Here is an 18,978-nt window from a genome sequence, read left to right as displayed (position 1 = left end):
GCTGAACTTTGGTATGATCAAGGTGACTACACATAACACAACTTCTCATTTAGCATTTTATAGTTACGATGTCATTGCTAGAACTTTTCTAAGAAGAGGTTCAATTTCCTATACACATGGCCAATTAAATCTCTGGTTTTGAAATGCTCATGATAATATTAAGAGTCATGTATTCCGGAGCATTGAATCAGACGAATGTTCAACAGGACGAGAGATGAGAAGGAGATGCTGAAGCACACTGACATTGCATTATCATCCTACATTTAGTGACTTAAGTATTGTATCTTTCCAAAAGGGGGATGGAATTTTAATACTTAGCACATGTGACATGAACTACCAAAAGGAAATTGTTCTGAATATTTTGGGAAAAATAAAATGCATTAGTTACAAAAACTCTTACCTGGGCCATTCCTACAGAAAAAGCGAAGGGGCTAAGAAGACACAAGGTCCATTCCAAAAAGGCAGGAAGATGTGCATACAAAGCTGTGAATCCCAGGCTCCCCCAGAAGACAATAAAGAGAAAGACAACCAAACCAGTAAGGAAAGGTTTCTTTATCAGCACACCCATCAGGAAACCTAAAGTTATCTGCGAGGAGAGAAAAACTTCAGCTGGTATATAATTCTCCACAATCCGTCAGTAGCACAATAAAAGGGATTTCATATTCTAAAAATATTTCATTAAGGTTTCCACCCCTCGATATTCTCATGCAAATAATGCAAACAAATGAGGTGAGACCAGAATCAGTGACAAAGGACAGGCAGGAAAGAGAGAATCAGGGAAATTAAATCCAACTCACCAAAGACAGGCCATAGAGGAGAAAAAGGGTGAATACTACCACATAACCAGTTAGGACGACAACTTGTGTCAATTTTATAATAAAAGCCATCAAAGTGGCAATTATAAAGATGAAGCCAGCATACAGGACACCCCAGGAAAGCCTAGCACAGAAACAAAACAGCAGTTCAGAGTATTGTAAGGTCATCACACGCACATTCTTCTCTTCAATAAGGGCCGTGGGAAGCTCACCACTCAGCAGGGCTAGAACGAATACAGTCACTACCACATCAGCAAACGTCCCTGTGCTGAAGCACCTGGGCCACAGTATCAGGTAAGGTAGGCAATAGACAGGTTTAATGGGTAATGGCAAATCACAGAATAAACAAACTAGGTGAACAATGGACGTGTTTAGGAGAGGTTTCCAGGGAGACATTTTTTGGGGACGACATCTCTATAATTTTTCAATCCCGTATAGATTCTTTTAGTAAAGTAATTGCATAAGGAAAAAAATTAGGATGATGAAGAGGGGGTCAGTAAATCTCTTCTCTAATGAACCAGGTTGTAAATACGTTAGGTTTTGCAGGTCACATGATTTCCACCGCAAGTACTCAGAGCTGCCTTTATGGCACAGAAGCAGTTGCAGACGCATGTAAGACATGCATGGCTGTGTTTCAATAAAAATGTATTGATAGGAGCTAGCAGGTGGCATAGTTGTTAAGATGCTGGACTCCCACATAACTGACTGCAGTTTGAGTCCCAGACGTCCCAGACTTGGCAGCTCATTTCTCATTTTTCCTCTTTCTCTCCCCCTCTCTGTCTCTTTCTGGTGAATTAAAAAAATAATAACAATGAAAAATAAACAATTATTTTTAGGGAACCAGCAGTTAGTGTAATGGCTATGTCGCTGGACTCCCACGTAGTCGACCGCGGTTCGTGTCCCGGACCCGGTGGCTTAAAACTCACGCTGGGCGCGTGTGCATGCGTGCCCAAGATCCCGAGAGGAGAATGGAGGAGAAGGGATTGTGGCGTGACCATCCCCCCTGGGGGGTGATTTCTCGCTTTCTGTCTCTATGTCTCTCTCTGTCTGTTTGGCGAGCGCACGCGCCCTACAGTGAAAATCTCTAAATAAATAAATAAATAAATAAATAAATAATAAAAAAATTATTTTTAAATGTATCCATATATAACAAAATTTGAATTTTGTATTTTTTTTAGAGATTTGTTTTTTTGCTCAAGGGCACATATACTCACTGGGCACACAGAGAGAAACTGAGAGAAAGTGAGAAATCATCCCCTGGGAGGATGGCCACGCCGCAATCCCTTCTCCTCCATTCTCCACTCGGGATTTTGGGCATACACGCAGGCACACTCTCCTGGTGTGAGTTTTAAGCCACCAGGTCCAGGACTTGAATTGTGGTTGGCTATGTGAAAGTCCAGCACCACAACCACTATGCCAACTGCTGGCCCCAAATTTCACATATATTTTAATGCATTGCTTTGTCCTTGCAGTTTTTTTCTAAGCATTAAAAAATATAAAGACCATTTTTCTAGATGGCAGCTCGTACAACAGCAAGTAGTAGTTTCCGGGTTGTGCAAAATCAGGTGGTGGTTTACGAAGGCCTGATATATCCAATTCTACACAGAGACAGACAGACACAGGAGGTGGATGGTTACAGATACATAGCAGGAGATGAAGATATGCTTTTCCTTACTATTAAGGACCAAGAAACAGGGGGACAGGTCTTTATAGGGGAAAAAGAGTAAGCTTCTTACTGCACATAGCTGGGTTCAAGTTATCTCAACTACACTAACTATATAACCCTGAGACATAGTTACTTAATCTCTTTAAACTTCAGTTTCCTCTACTGGAAAATAATAAGACAATTAAATGAAATTATCTGTTTGATATGTCTGACACTACAAGTGGCTCGTAATGGGTCCACAATGAACAGTTAGTTTCCTTTTACTTAGAGAATACCATCATGTTTCAGGAAGGCTTGTTTTTAATTTTCATTGCCAGAGGGCATGTGAGCTTGCTAGAGAGAGAGAAGGCACTCCTCAATAAAGCACAGCCACGTCACTGTCCTTTTTTGCCCACTTTTCCATCCCATCAGGATTTTGAGCATGTGTGCACAGTGTTAGGTATGTTTTTCAAGCCACTGGGGTCAGGATTCGAAGCAGTCACCCACACGGGATCTGGCCCTCAATGTACAGGGCTTAGCTCCTGCATTCCAGGGCTGGCTGAGGAAGTCTTGTTTTTAATACCTGATTATAATGTCCGAAAAGTTCATCTGAAGTTGTTCATCTATCTGTGTTCAATAAACCTCAACTTAATTTCATTTAAATGCTGTACAAATAAAATGCTATAGCTTTTTTATTTTATTTTATTTTTTAAATTTGTATAGGTTACTCACTGGAGAGAGACAGAGAGATAAAGAGAAAGTGAGAAATCGTCTCCCAGTGGGGAAGGCCATGCTGCAGTCCCTTCTACTCCATTCTAGGGATTTGGGGGGATGCATGCCCATGTGCCCAGCATGTTTGTCAAGCTGCTGGGGCCAGGATTCCAGTTGTGCAGTTGGCCAATTGGAACCCAGCTGCCTTAACTTCCATACCACCTGCTGGTCCACCACAATCATTTTTATGGAAGAAAAATAACCCTGATTTTTAAATAATTTCTCATTATTTTTTAATCACACACATTGATTACTTTTGTATGACTCTTGGTAGATTTTCATCATTTTTAAAAGGTATAGTGACCAAAATTTCTTTTAGTGTTGAGTTATGCAATTTTAGCACAAAAAGGAAGGAAAAAAATTTCATTATAGACCAAATCATCAATCTATCTTCTCTACTTCTACACTCAGCGTATTGAATACTTCTGTAGAAAAATAAGCAAATTTCGCATAGATCAGCAAAATGAAAAAGGTAAGGCCTTTCTTCTCAATAATAACTTGCTTTTAATGAGTATGTATCATAGTACACACCTGGAACTCTTTAGTATACTCTCCAAATCTTATTTACCCTTCAGAGCATCCCAGTGTGGAAAAGGCAAACTTAAGGCTCAAACCATTGCTTCTGACTCCAGAATTCATGCTTTACTACTGCTTGTCTTTAATGTGTGACTCGGCTAAACTCATTTGACAGTGGGGCCCCACCGACGGATTCTAACCTGAGTTTCCTAGCTTTCATCTACTGTCCTCTCAGATTGTCATACTTCCCAAAGTTCGATCAACTGCTAATACTCACTGTTTAATTTTTCTTAAGCACCATGTAAAGCACTTTAAATACATTTCTTTTCTTTTAAAAATGGTTGTAGGGCGAGCAAGTGGCATGGAGGTACTGCATCCCACATGACTGACCGAGGTTTGAGTTCCTGACCTGGTGGCTTGAAAATCACCCCAGACACATGCATATGCAAGTGCAAAACTCTGAGAGGAGAGTGGAGAGGGAGGGGTTGCGGCATGACCATCAACCCTCTCTCTGTCTCTTTCTGGTGAGTGCACGTACCCTATCGCAAAAAGTATACACATATATATTTTCTTGATGGCTATTATTATTATTACGCTAGAGGGAGTGTACATGCAGGAGAGGGCTGGAGGAAAGCACCCCCTAACAGGTCTGAACACGTCACATTCCTTTCCTACTAACTCTCGATCCTGTCAGGATTCTGGGTACGATTCTGTACACATAAGCACACGCCTGGCATGTTGCTGCTGGGGCCAGGACTCACACTCTGGTCAGTCGGAGGGATGCATTTTCTTCGTGTAGTACTTAACCACTGCTCTGTGAGGGTAGCTTGATACATTTGTTTTGTTTTGTTTTGTTCTTGTTGTTTTTTTCTCTTTTAGGTTTTTGCCACAAGGCGCATGCACTTACTGGAGAGAGATACAGAGTAGGAAAGTGAGAAATCATCTCCCAAAGAGTATGGCCACACTGCAATCTTTTCTCCTTTATTCTCCTCTCAGGATTTTGGGCATGCATGCACATGCGCTTGGCATGGAAATATTTGTCAGGACCAGCAGTTGACACAATGGCTATGTCGCTGGACTCCCATATAGCTAACTGCGGTTCGAGTCCTAGACCTGGTGACTTAAACTCGCGCCGGGCTCGTGTGCGTGCGTGCCCAAGATCCTGAGAGGAGAATGGAGAAAGGATTTCAGCATGGCTATCCCCCATGGGGGGGGGGTGATTTCTCGCTTTCTGTCTCTCTGTCTCTCTGTCTCTCTGGCAAGTGCACATGCCCTATAGCAAAAACCTCTCAAAAAAAAAAAAAAAAAAGGAAAAGAAAAGAAAAAAGAGAAGAAAAAAAGAAAGAAAAGAAACTACATTTCTGTTTTTAATCCTCATGACCAGACAAGTCGATATTATTATCAATGTTTTACAAAAAAGAAAACTGAGGTTTAAAGGGTTTCAATAACTTAGGGCCAGCAGATGGCATAACAGTTATGTCACTGGACTCCCATGTAGTTGATGGTGGTTCAAGTCCTGGGCCTAGCAACTTGAAACTCGCACTGAGTGTGTGTGTGCTTGCATGCCCAAAATCCCAAGAGGTGAATGGAGGAGAAGGGATTGCCGCATGGCCATTCTCCCCTCCTGGGGCGGGGGGGGGCAGTGATTTCTCGCTTTCTGTCTCTCTCTGTCTCTTTGGCAAGTACATGTGGCCCTAGAGCAAAAATCTCTCTAAAAAAAATAAATAAAAAAAAATAAAAAGTAGCTACCAACCACAGAGATAGAGACAACCTGTGTATTCCTGCCTACCTGGCTTGTGTTCTTACCATTCTGCCATACTGCCTCCATTAAGGAAAGTTTGATTCTTAAGTGCCTCACAGATTTCTTTTCTATGTCATAAAAAAGATGGCGTTCAAAGCGGGGTCAAAATCAATCATTTCAAACCTGAAGTACCTGAAGCATATATTTCATCAAACATTGGAAACCCTGACTTTTGTTGTACTGGGGCTCACCGAGACATGATGACAGGTGACTGAAAGTCATTGTCTTTATCGTTGGTGGTCTGAGTATTCACAGACATCTACACAATTGGGTGTTTTGGAAGTCAAAGAAATACGGTAAGTTTCAGTCAGCAAGCCTGCACATCCATCTGCCCCATAGTTATAATGCAGTACTTTATGAAAGTGACAAGTCTAACGTGATACTTTTAGGTCGAAGGAGTCTGACCAGCTAAGCTGTTGTCTACTTATACTGTGTGGTGTGTTGTAGTCATGGAATTTACCAGAATGCTGCCTCTCGAAGTCCCATCATGATCAGCAATGACTTAATGTATTGTCTTTCTTGTGCAACATTGACTGATACATTGTATATCAATGCAGAAAAAGAAATAATGCAGAAGAAAATGAAAATATCAGTTGCAAGTCCTCCTTGGGCAATGAAAGGTAATATCTTCATATTTATACCAGCAACTGACATCAGCTCTTCCATCACTGAATGATTTGTTGTGATCTGAAGAAAAATATCAATGAGAAAATTATCATTATCTAATTGAAACCTTAGGTTTTTTCTCTGAATTATAAGAAATCAACTACCACATATGTACATAAATATTTTTTTCTTGAAATTTCCAGGTTTTCTGTTGACTTCTTAGAGCATCCCTACTTACCATCTTCAGTGGACAAAATTTTACTTATGTGTTAGGACTAATGTCACTTCACTTAGCAAGTTTCCTCCCATATTTCTCATCAAAGTATCTCCCTGCTTCACTGTTTGCCTAAAAGACCATTCAAAATTCCAGGAGAGCACCTAAACTCTTCTTATGACTGTATCTGCGTATTTCCTGATTTCAAGTACTTAGCACAATGGTTTGAATCATAGAAGTTGCTCATTATATTGTGTCTAATTAATGAAGTGAATAAATGACAGGACAATACATTATATCACCATCCATCAAAATTTAATTTATAATGCACTTAGGTTTCATTTTTAACTTAATACTCACTTCTATGATAGCAGCATTAATGGCAGCTTGAAAAGCCACAAAGCCTTCCTCCCAGAACATTGAACTTTTGCACCTGACTTTTTCGTTCGTTGCGTGACAATGAGCTTTAGAAGAAAACATATCCATTGTTATAGGACAGAACAATCTTGCATGTAGGAAAAGTCAAAAGGACACGTGGTCTCAAAAAGACCTAGAGTCTATGACATAGTGTATGTTAAGACTTCCCAGCTGAGATTTTTAAGAGAACACACCAGAAGGAACTGAAATGGCTTTATTAATATTTTTAAGACCAACTCACAATAATTTCTCCATCTTATAATTACAGTTTTGTTGAGTTTTACTCTTCTGATGCTTATGCCAAGAGAGCAATAAACTTTTCTGTTTTTGAGAGAGAGAGAGAGAATTTTGCTGTAGGGTGTGTGTGCTCACCAGAGACAGAGAGACAGAGAATAAGAAATCACTCCCCAGGGGAGATGGTCACACACACATACACACGTGCCTTGCGTGAATTTTACACCACCAGGTCCAGGACTTGAATTGCAGTCAACTACATGGGAGTCCAGCAATGTAACCATTATGCCATCTGCTGGTCCCAAGCACTAAACTTTTTTTTTAAGAGATATTTTTACTACAGGGAACATGCGCTCACCAGAGAGACAGAGACAGAAAGTGAGAAATCACCCCCCGGTGGGATGACCATGCCACAAATCTTTCTCCTCCATTCTCCTCTCAGGATTTTGGCATGCACGCGCACATGCCTAGCTGAGTTTTAATCCACCAGGTTCAAGACTTGAATTGTGGTGGACAATACATGGGAGTCCAACAAAGTAACCATTACAGCATCTACTGGTCTTGCACTAAACTTTTAAAACATGTTTGGGAACCATGGAGCAAGATCCTTTTCTTGAGTTTTTGTCTAGGAGTAACATAGAAATCATAGAAAACAAAATTTCTTATAAAACCATGTACTTAAAATTACAGGTTTTGGAGCCAGTGGGTAGCGTGGTGGTGAAGGTGCTGGACGCTTCACATGGCCAACTGAGGTTCAAGTTCTCGACCTGATAGCTTGCTTTCTTGCTTTCCTTCTCTCTTTCTGTTTCTCTCTCTGGTGAGTGCATGTGCCCTATAGCAAATTAAAAAATAATAAATAAAAATGATTCTTTAGGGACCAGTGGATGGCATAATGGTTACGTTGCTAGACTCACATGTAGTGAGTGGTTTGAGTCCTGGACCTGGTGGCTTAAAGTCACGCTGAGCACAGGTGTGTGCATGTCCAAAATTTCTATAGAAGAAAGTTGAAGAGATTGCAGCATGGCCATCCCCCCTTCTCACTTTCTGTCTCTCTGTTTCTCTCTGCCTCTCTAGTGAGCACATGCACTCTATACAAAAATCTTTCTAAAATAATAATTCTTTAAAAAATGGGTTTTATTTAATACGTACTAATTCCTTTACATTCAGAAATCGAAAGTATATACTTGTGTAGTTTATTTCACTTATACTCTCACGTAGACTCTCTTAGCTAATGACACAATAGCAAAAATTAATGAATTAATTAATATCCCCTTTCTACCAGGGAAGTTACCTGAATGGTCTCTGTGCTCTTGATATGTGGGGATTCTAAGTCCAAAATAAAACCTTAAATGATATGAGAAGGTATCATTGAAGATGACTCTCACTGTATCTAACGAATAGTTGGAATCCAATGCTTTCATGCTTTTTTCATCAGGCCATCCCGTGATTCTTCTTCCTGCCATAAAGAAAAGAGAGAATAGAAAAGTGAAAATATTTCTAATGAGAACCCCAAACAGTTGCCCTATTAATTTATGTTATTTTACATTGAAGCTATTTCTTCCCTTAAGGCAGTGTTGAGACTTAAGAGACTCTCACTGGGGGCAGGGGGTGATTTCTAATGTTCTACATAAAATCAGAAGTGTTACATGACAACTTTTTTTTTGCCAAAAAATATACTATGTCTGAGCCAGTCGGTGAGTGGTGGTTAAAGTGACTGGATCCCACATGACTACCTATGTGATTCAAGTCCTGGACACAGTGCTGAGCTGAAGGAAAGATTCCAAAAGGACATTGTGCATACTGAGCTAAAAAAAAAGCCCAAAGCAGCAAAAAAAGGGAGTTGTTAAGGCAGCAGAGAGCAAGGAAAACAAGGAAAATGAAGAAAAAGATGAGGAAAAGGAGGAAGATCAAGGATGAAGATGAAGATGATGATGGATAAGTTGGTTCTACTGCAGTTTTTATTTTCCTTGCCGGTATAGCATTTAACTCTCCTGCACAGAGCTCACTCTTTTTAAAGAAAGAAATGTCAATGTAAGGCTGTGTAAGAGTTGGATTTGAACTGCACAGAATCACTTTTTGGTATAGTTATTACACTACTGAATACACTCTTAGGATAGCCTTGTCCTGGTAGTATTTTCAATCACCACTAACTTTGCCTGGTACAATATGGGGGTTGTAAATTGGCATGGAAATTTAAAGCAGGTTCTTGAAGGTGCACAACACAAATTAATTATGTATGGGGGTCGTAGTTTTTTCATCTTCAGTTATCTCTGATACAACTTATAGGCAATACTTGTTCTTTTCACTGAATAGCACAGTAATTGCCAAAAAAAAAAAAGTTGCAACTGTGTGGTTGACATTCTGAATGCTTTTAAGTACATACAACTTTTTATTAGCAAAAAAAATAGAGACTATTTCATAATTACTTATTTTGTCTACCTCAGTTTAACACAGAGAACAGCCTCAAAATAGCATTCTAATACTACACTGTTGTATTAGTCTATGATTGTATTGCTAAAGAGAAATGCTTTTAAAGGGAGTGATTTATAGAGTAGGGGTTTATCTGACTCATGTTCTAGTGACTGCCAAGTCCAAGAACATGGGTCCGGCATCACAACACAGCTGAGATAAGCAGAGGGAGGAAAGCCAGCAGGTGCAGAGAGAGGTAGAGCCGGAAAAGGTAGCAGACTTTCCCACTCTCGTTTGTCTCCACTTCATTCCCAATGGGATGATATCTGCCCCTATTGAAGGGGTTTCTTCCTTTCAAAAGGTTCATCACCTCCCAGTATATTTATATTGGGGATCAAATTTCAACACATGAACCTTGTGGGCGACAAAGCATTTCGCAAACCATAACAACTACCGGCGAAAATACAGAAAATAGGTTCAGTTGTTGTTCTCCAAACTGCTACCTATGTGATTCAAGTCCTGGACACAGTGCTGAGCTGAAGGAAAGATTCCAAAAGGACATTGTGCATACTGAGCTAAAAAAAAAGCCCAAAGCAGCAAAAAAAGGGAGTTGTTAAGGCAGCAGAGAGCAAGGAAAACAAGGAAAATGAAGAAAAAGATGAGGAAAAGGAGGAAGATCAAGGATGAAGATGAAGATGATGATGGATAAGTTGGTTCTACTGCAGTTTTTATTTTCCTTGCCGGTATAGCATTTAACTCTCCTGCACAGAGCTCACTCTTTTTAAAGAAAGAAATGTCAATGTAAGGCTGTGTAAGAGTTGGATTTGAACTGCACAGAATCACTTTTTGGTATAGTTATTACACTACTGAATACACTCTTAGGATAGCCTTGTCCTGGTAGTATTTTCAATCACCACTAACTTTGCCTGGTACAATATGGGGGTTGTAAATTGGCATGGAAATTTAAAGCAGGTTCTTGAAGGTGCACAACACAAATTAATTATGTATGGGGGTCGTAGTTTTTTCATCTTCAGTTATCTCTGATACAACTTATAGGCAATACTTGTTCTTTTCACTGAATAGCACAGTAATTGCCAAAAAAAAAAAAAAGTTGCAACTGTGTGGTTGACATTCTGAATGCTTTTAAGTACATACAACTTTTTATTAGCAAAAAAAATAGAGACTATTTCATAATTACTTATTTTGTCTACCTCAGTTTAACACAGAGAACAGCCTCAAAATAGCATTCTAATACTACACTGTTGTATTAGTCTATGATTGTATTGCTAAAGAGAAATGCTTTTAAAGGGAGTGATTTATAGAGTAGGGGTTTATCTGACTCATGTTCTAGTGACTGCCAAGTCCAAGAACATGGGTCCGGCATCACAACACAGCTGAGATAAGCAGAGGGAGGAAAGCCAGCAGGTGCAGAGAGAGGTAGAGCCGGAAAAGGTAGCAGACTTTCCCACTCTCGTTTGTCTCCACTTCATTCCCAATGGGATGATATCTGCCCCTATTGAAGGGGTTTCTTCCTTTCAAAAGGTTCATCACCTCCCAGTATATTTATATTGGGGATCAAATTTCAACACATGAACCTTGTGGGCGACAAAGCATTTCGCAAACCATAACAACTACCGGCGAAAATACAGAAAATAGGTTCAGTTGTTGTTCTCCAAACTGACCTTTTTGCTTGCCGGTGGTTACTCATTAATTCCTCATGGAGTCTCTGTAAGTCTGTCAAATTCCCCATTGCTTCCCTTTGCTTTTTCACCGGCCCCAGAGACAGATATACCATACCAGCCTTGTGGTGGTTGGCGCTTCTTCTGTACCCATTCATGTTTAAGGGCACAAGAAACACCTTGTCAGCTCATTTTGGTGGAAATATTGCCCATGGTTTTTGGTTTCGCTGTCTAGTTTCTCCCTCAATTTTTGTGTATTTGAAGAGATAAAAATATAAGCTGTCACAGGTGTTCAACCTTTCCCTAATCTTCTCACAAACATACATATAAACAAACCTGGACTATATCATTTTGAAATGAGGATAAGCCTTTTAATGTATAGTTTTCTAAATAGAATACTAATGAGTAAAATGACCTCTGTAATACTGGAAAGGATTAAAAAATGTTAATAAACTTTAGAAATGTGAACATTTAATACAGTCAATCAAGGAAATGTTGAAATAAACTCATGGGGGGCCTGCCAGTGGCATAATGGTTACATTGCTGGACCCCCACACAACCAATGGTTGTTCGAGTCCCGGACGGGTGACTTGAAACTCATGCCAGGTACATATGCGTACATGCCCAAAATCCTGAGAGGAAAATGGAGGACAAGAGGTTGCAGTGTGACCAACCCCTCGTGAGGTGATTTCTGTCTGTCTGTCTCTCTGTCTCTCTCTGTCTCTCTAGCACATGCATGTGCTTTATAGCAAAAATCCCTCTGAAAATAAATAAATAAATAGGTAGGTAGATAGATAAATTCATGGATTTTGCAAATAAGGAAATTACCTTGAGCTGCCAGAGAACATACCTTGCATGAAGGGGGCTGAAGCTGCTTTGTTCATTATCTCGTGGGTAGTTTTAGATTCAGGTGTAAATGCAATAATATAATCAGAGTCATTAAAAGTATCTACACGTCCCAGATTCACTGCAGGGATTTGAGAGTCATTAACTTGATGTAAATTGGAGGAAAGTAGGTATGCTAACAGCAGAGGAAGAAATGATAAAAGCCACTCCTACACAACAGTGAGAAAACAAGGAAGCAAATCAATAGACGTTCTAGCACAGCTACATCATCTCAAGCAATTTAAAACACTTATTTCTGTCATGCAGCCTGCGTTCCATTTTTTCCTCTCTGCTAGTTTTTGAACCTATTGATTTTCTTTTGTCCTTCAATCTGCACATTTTGAAATATGTACATTGTTCACCAAGACAAAGTCATATCAATTCCAATTATAACTGAGAATGTAAGTTTATCATACTTTAATACAGGTAGTAAAGGCTGCACTACTTTATAAATGGTTGAGTGATTCATAGTCATGAGGGGACCTGAGTGACAATGAAGAAATGGCAGGTGGCATGGAATAGATAATTAGCCTCCACCAACAGGAACAAGTAACATTTTTATCTTCTGCTGCTTTATACAGAAAAAGGTAGTCCCCAAATATTGCTCATCATAATTTTGAAATTCTTTGCCATTGTGACTACATTCTGGAAATGGAAATGCGATAAAATGCCTTTTAAGCCCAATGATAAGAACTCACGTTATTATTTAATTATAGTATCAAACACAAAGACTTTGAAAAGGTACATTTTGGGAGCAGCAGGTGGAATGGTGTTTAAAGCACTGGACTTTCACATGACTGGCTGCAGTTCAAATTCCAGACCCAGTAGCTTGAAAATCATGCTGGGGATGTGTGCATGTATGCCCAAAATCTTGAGAGGAAAACAGAGGAGAAGGCATTGCAGTGTGGCTAACCACCTTGGGCTGTTGATTTCTCCCTTTCTCTCTCACTGTTTCTGTCTTTCTCCAGTGAGCATTCATGCCCTAGGGTAAAAATCTAAATAATAATAATAATAAAAAATAAAGAATCGATATATATCATATGCACAATATGATCCTCTTAAGCTATGTGTGGAGGTCTGTGTCTACACCTATATCTCTCTATCTATAGAGATAAATAGATATAATGCTTTTTTAAAAAAGAACTAAAAGGTCAGAGGTAAAATCTATAAAATCTATAAAGAGTAGAATTTCAACACTTCACATTTACATAATCCTTTGCTTCATACAGGAATTTTGTCTATTTATCCACTGCCAATCTAAGCATTCAGAAATATTTGTTGAAAGAAAACACATATATGCACATGTGCACATACATACAATGTTCATAAGATCAGATGCTAATATACCAATTCTTGAACTATTGGCCCAAGAATTTAATCAGTTTTTGGTTCAAATATGTTGAAATTTTTTTTCTGAATTTAGCACATCTTTTACATAAAGCACACCTAATCACTTTTACATTCAGAAAATATTAAATACTATTTTAACAGAAGAACAATTTCAAACTGCCCTTTTCTTGTTTGCTTATATGTCCATTTTTTCTTTCAAATTGACATTGTATACAAAGTGCAATTGTGTAATAGTGCTATGGTTTGTCTTTTGATTGCTGTTGATACGTTGGGTTACTTTCTGAATGAATTCTTAATTAAATTATTTCTCTAGTTTTGACTTTGGCCCTGAGCTTCTGTACCTATGAGTTGATGAGATCGAAGTGAGCTTAGTTGTTGAGAATTGTTTCTTTCTGTGGTATAAAGATGTGCCTTTATTTTTCAGAAGGTCTCTGAGTATAAATTCCTTTTTTGTTTCCAGTGAGACTTCTCATCATGATAGGAGATAAATTTGATCTGATTTAACAGCAAAGCCCAGAATTTGGGGGGGCAGGAGACCTAATTGTTAATTAAAATTATGTTTCATCCTCCATTTTTTAAGACAGTTCTTGTAGAGAAGAGCCCGCGTTTGCTGACCCACGCTCATATGTCTCTTGTTCATTTTGACCTATTGGTTTTAAAAGGAGGAAACAAAGGAAGTAAATATGAAAGTCTCAAATAAAATTAAAAAAAACACTGTGCAATTAAACCAAAAAGAAACATTATAACAGTGGTTTCCAATTGGATGCATAGGGAAGAAGGGAGCCAAAAGGCTAAAAAAGAAAAATATAAAGAAATGTTCAAATTCAACATTGAGAAAAACAAAAATGAATACATGAGATATCATTGATCTCTCAGGTTGACAAAAATGAGAGTATTTATAGTCCAGTGTTGTCCCCAACACACTTGACATTGTTAGACTGTCTAGTGGGGATAAAGGGATTTTATGCACTGCTGATGGGAGGAGTAGACTCATTTGACTGTTCTAGTGATTCCTTCCAAGTTCATTACTACTTAGCATTATTTTACTGTCAATCAATTTTCCTCCTGTATCCCAGAATTTCTCTAGGATACATACACATGGGTTCATAAAGGGACCTGTTCAAGGATGCTTTTGAAAAAGTTGACTATTGTGGCATAGTGCTGTAAAGCAGATTTTGATGGACACAGTCCAGAATACTACATAAGATTCAGAAGCAATGAATTGGTATCCACCTGTCAACATGAAAAGATCTTAAAAACAGGGCTGCTTCAAAAAAAATAATAATAAAATAAAAGAAAGAAAAAGGAAAAGAAAGAAAGAGAAGAAAAGAAAGAAAGAAAAAGGTTGAAAGTTGTATCACGACATCAGTTAAATTAATTCACACTACACGTAATATATATTTTGTAAGCATACCCAAGAGTAAAAAAAACACCACCAAATACAAAAGTTACCTTGATAATAGGAAATGAGAATGAAGTTCAGGTTAAAATGGAAGTTGGAAGTTAAAGGAAATAAGATAGGAGTTTGGTTTGAACCAATCATTTTGTGTGCCACAACCTCAAGAGTATGATTAACTCAACCCTGTATCGACCTTTTATAACCAAAGTCCAAAAAAGCCCAAAGAAGACCATACACACACACACACACACGCACACACACACACAAATAACCAATAAGTCCAACAGCAACAAAATGCAAAGGCAAGTAGAAACTATCACAGACATCTCAGAAAATTTCATATTATTCATTATGACTGGAACAAAGATAAGTTGGAGATAGTGTAAATATAAGCTAATGGAGAAATAATGGTGTAGATAGTTCTAAGTGTTTCATAAGAATGAATTCGTTTGATTCTCACAATAATCTTTTAGCATAAATCCTATCATCCTCTCATTTTACAGATGAGAAGTATGAAGTACTCAGAGGCAAAAGGACTCGGCAACACAGTTAGTGGTGTCAGAACCAAGACTTGAACTCTGGAGACCTGACTGATAACCAATGTGCAATGCTGGAGTAGAAATCTGGCTAGGGAATGTGTAAGTTATTTCTCCCTTCAGAGCAAGCTGAGTCCACTGGCCTCCAGACAGGCAGAGATGAGTGCTAGGAGGGAGCCTTGCATTCACAGGCTTCCGGCTTGCATTCAACTACCAGGAGCCAGAAAATGCTGGAGCATAAAAAGAGGTAGATTACTTTCAAGAGGCAGAGAACATTTTTAAAAGAAAAATTTGATGACAAAAATCAGAAGTCTTTACATCTTACATGTACTTAAATAATATTCAAGAAAGAAAGATAAAAAGGAGTGAAAAGCAAATGATGGACTTAACATTTCCATTGATGTTAGTAAACAACATGAAATCTTCCAATGAGATAGGGAAAAATGTTATAGTCTTCCCAAACTGTCAAAAAAAAAATAATAACACAAAATCTGAAAATAATGAGAGGGTTTTTGTTTTGTTTTGTTTTAATAAAGATATGAGGGGTGGGGAATGTCATAGAGAAAAGTATTTGGTAGAGATGTCCATGAATAAGAAAAGATAGTCACAAGAGAATACAGTTGTAAAAAGTGCAGTAAAAATTCATTTTTCATGGGACCAGGAGTTGGCTTAATGGCTATGTCGCTGGACTCCCATGTAGTAGACCGCAGTTTGAGTCCTGGACCCAGTGGCTTAAACACATGCCAGGCACATGTGCATGCTTGCCCAAGATCCCGAGAGGAGAATGGAGAAGGAATTGTGGCGTGGTCATCCCCCCTGGGCGGTGATTTCTTGCCTTCTGTCTCTCTGTCTCTCTCTGTCTTTCTGATGAGTACATGTGGCCTATAGTAAAAACCGCTCAAAAAAAATTTCATTTTCTAGAATAGTCATAGGATATGTATATTTACCAAAAAGGCCATGTAACTACCAAACAGAATGACAATTTTAAAATGATACTTTTAAAATTGCAGGATAAAGGAAAATGTCTTCATGAATTGAGTGGCAGGGTAGTTCAGGAGGGAATAAACAGTTTACAAAGGAACAAAAATCATCCTGATAGCTTCAAAGTAGATGTGAAAAAAGTTTGATTGTTCAGTTTTCTCTGTAAAAATCTACCAACACCAAAGAAATATTTATTTGTAAAAACAATGAGAAAATGATTTAACCCCAAATTACAAACTTACTACTATACAAAATGTAAGTCAAATTATTAAATTTGCCTCAAATCTAGAAAAAAAAGTATATAAGAATTGTCAACTCTCTTGACCAAGATGTGTACATTACTCTACAATTATTTGGGAAGAACTGAAACCCATAAATATGCTTCCGTTGCAATGTGTCAGTGAAGGCGAATCTGCCCAGATACAAAATCTTTGTTTTCTTCAACTCCAAGTTTGGGCTATGGAAGAATGTAAATTGCCTTTATACCAACTGTAGCAACAATCCAAATAAAAGTAATACAATATTTCCTGTGCCATTAGCAAACAACAACAACAAAACAAACAAACAAAAACAATAGATTCAAGGAGTTCTTGATGAGCTGAATTTTATAGGCAAACACCTCACCTGGGTATGCACAGGCAGAGATGGGGAGAAAGCCATTTGAAAGGATGAGGAGAAAAACAATCAATACTTCGATGATAATATGGGCTGATAGAAAAAGAAGGAATCTAAAATAGCTCAAAATGCAGGAAAACAAACAAACAAAAAAAAAAGCCAGGGCCAGCATAAGGCATAGTGGTTACATTGCTGGACTCCCACATAGCAACCCCAATTTGAGTCAGGACCCAATGGCTTGAAAATCACGTGGGGTACTTGTGCATATGCCCAAGATCCCAGGAGGAGAGTGGAGGAGGAAAGGATTGCCACAAGGCCATCCCCTTTGAGGGGTGATTTCTCACTTTGCCGCTCGTTGTCTCTGTTTCCCCACTAGTACATGTACCCTAAGGCAAAAACCTCTTTTAAAAAATGCCTAACAATTTTTGCTTCATCCTACAGACACAATGAGGGATGCTTGAGAAATAGACCAAAACCCTAAGGTTCCATGTATTCTCATGCTGCATGGATTCTGAGGCCCTGCCAGAGTTGGACCCAAAGGTGACAGAAAACTAAAGCCCAGGGCCCCCTCCCATCTCAAATAAGGATGATATCACAATGAAATGGGTGCAGTTTCTGGTCTGGTGTGAAACTTAGTCAATGCCACTCTGTCCTAAAACCAGAGAGAAAGCTGAACTAACTGAAAAATCAACAGTTCTTTTTTTGATCCATAAGAGAAGTGAAAGTCACAGGCTGATCGCTATTCTCCAAATTGAAGAAAACAACAGGGAAATAGAATTGTAACTTAATGGAGCAGAAACCTACCAGTTAAACCTTGGCAGGAACCAGTGCCAGAGTAGAGAACACCTGAGCTACACCTGAGCTGTAACTGATAGTGTAGACAATCCTGAGAACTAGAACTCCAGGGGAATCCAGTAATGGAGAAATAGGAGAGACTTCTGTGAGTTTTACTCCCAGCAGCACTACCGGGTTTTTCTAACCAAACCCACATTATAGTGAAACTTACTAAACTGTGCTAACTTCTCTCTGCCTCTTAGTGGTCAAGTATTAAATTTTACTCTTTTTTTCTTCTTCCTTTGGTTTTTCTTAAACTTTATTTAGTTGGCAATAATGGATACCACACAAGTAAGCAGTTTGAGGGTACTCAGCTTGTAGGCATTCTAAGATAGCAATGACCGGGACCAGCAGATGGCATAATGGTTACATCACAGGACTCCCATGTAGTTGACTATGGTTTGAGGTCTGGACCTGGTGGCTTGAAACACACACTCGGTGTGTGTGTGTGTGTGTGTGTGTGTGCCTGAAATCCCAAGAAGGGATTGTGGCATGGCTATCCCTTCTGGTGGATGATTTCTCACTTTCTATTTCTCTGTCTCTCAGTGTCTCTCCAGCAAGCACATGCACCCTATAGCAAAAAAGCTCTCTAAGAAGAAAAAAAAAGATAGCAATGATCATATCTTGAGCACTCTGTTTCTTTCTTTTCTTGCACATTTCTCCCTCCCTTCCCTTTGCTTAAGCTTAAAGAGCTCTGCTTTGGGGCAGCTAACAAAGTGGGTGTAAGCCTTGTCTCTGTCTCTCATCTTCTCAGTAGGCACCTCTGGAGTAAAACCTTCCCTTCTCTCAACTCCGGTGCCTCTGCTATTGCATTGCTGGACATAGAACACACAAACTCAGCTCAATAATGTTCTCACAGTGATTATTGGAGAAAAATCCTCTTTGGTTCAGTTAGGAGGAGAGGAGATGGGACTATTTTGAAATACACCAGAGCATTATGTTCTTAACAAGGCCTGTCCCCTCAAAGAAATTATTTAACCAGAGCCTATCGTATGTATAGAAACAGGCGTTCCTTACCCATACCCCCACAACACACACCGTTTTTTTTAAAAGCATGTGGTATACTAAATCCATTAAAACCTTAGCACATTAATCATAATCCACTGGGGTTTTATCAGAGCCTTACTGACCTGGGGAAAGGAAAGCCAGCTCTAGCCATCCATATGGGTGAGGACTGACAAGTACTTGTGAAGTCTGCAGTCCAGGATCTCTCACTGAAAAACCAGAACTTAATCACAGGACTAGAGAACATTTCCCCTCTTCCCATAGCT

At 39.0% G+C, this 18,978-nt stretch overlaps 1 protein-coding gene and 1 long non-coding RNA gene across 3 annotated transcripts in view; both read right to left on the bottom strand.

Annotated features, from left to right (window-relative positions):
* The window catches only part of ABCA9 (ATP binding cassette subfamily A member 9), a 63,337-nt gene extending 51,252 nt beyond the window's left edge, over positions 1–12,085 (bottom strand). Inside the window, exons 1-6 of one of the 2 annotated variants that reach the window (XM_014587156.2) lie at positions 11,958–12,085; positions 8,311–8,475; positions 6,729–6,832; positions 6,009–6,235; positions 798–939; positions 401–586 (exon numbers count right to left, since the gene is read on the bottom strand). In XM_014587156.2, coding sequence (XP_014442642.1) covers positions 401–586; positions 798–939; positions 6,009–6,235; positions 6,729–6,832; positions 8,311–8,475; positions 11,958–11,991 — 858 coding nt within the window. In that variant the 5' untranslated portion in view covers positions 11,992–12,085. Of the gene's footprint in view, positions 1–400; positions 587–797; positions 940–6,008; positions 6,236–6,728; positions 6,833–8,310; positions 8,476–11,957 lie in introns of those variants that run through there. The other variant, XM_027771143.1, reaches the window with a different exon arrangement.
* A 1,860-nt stretch (positions 12,086–13,945) lies between these two features.
* On the bottom strand, positions 13,946–18,978 carry LOC114007519 (uncharacterized). The gene is made up of 2 exons (XR_003549128.1): positions 18,838–18,978; positions 13,946–13,988 (listed from the first exon to the last, which is right to left on the bottom strand). It is a non-coding gene; the product is annotated as an uncharacterized LOC114007519 (long non-coding RNA).

The sequence above is a fragment of the Tupaia chinensis genome, unplaced genomic scaffold (genome assembly GCF_000334495.1).
Source record: "Tupaia chinensis unplaced genomic scaffold, TupChi_1.0 Scaffold000187_1, whole genome shotgun sequence".
NCBI lineage: Eukaryota > Metazoa > Chordata > Mammalia > Scandentia > Tupaiidae > Tupaia > Tupaia belangeri.
Note: the sequence above shows the minus strand (reverse complement) of the source record. Positions and strands in the feature narration are given on the sequence as shown.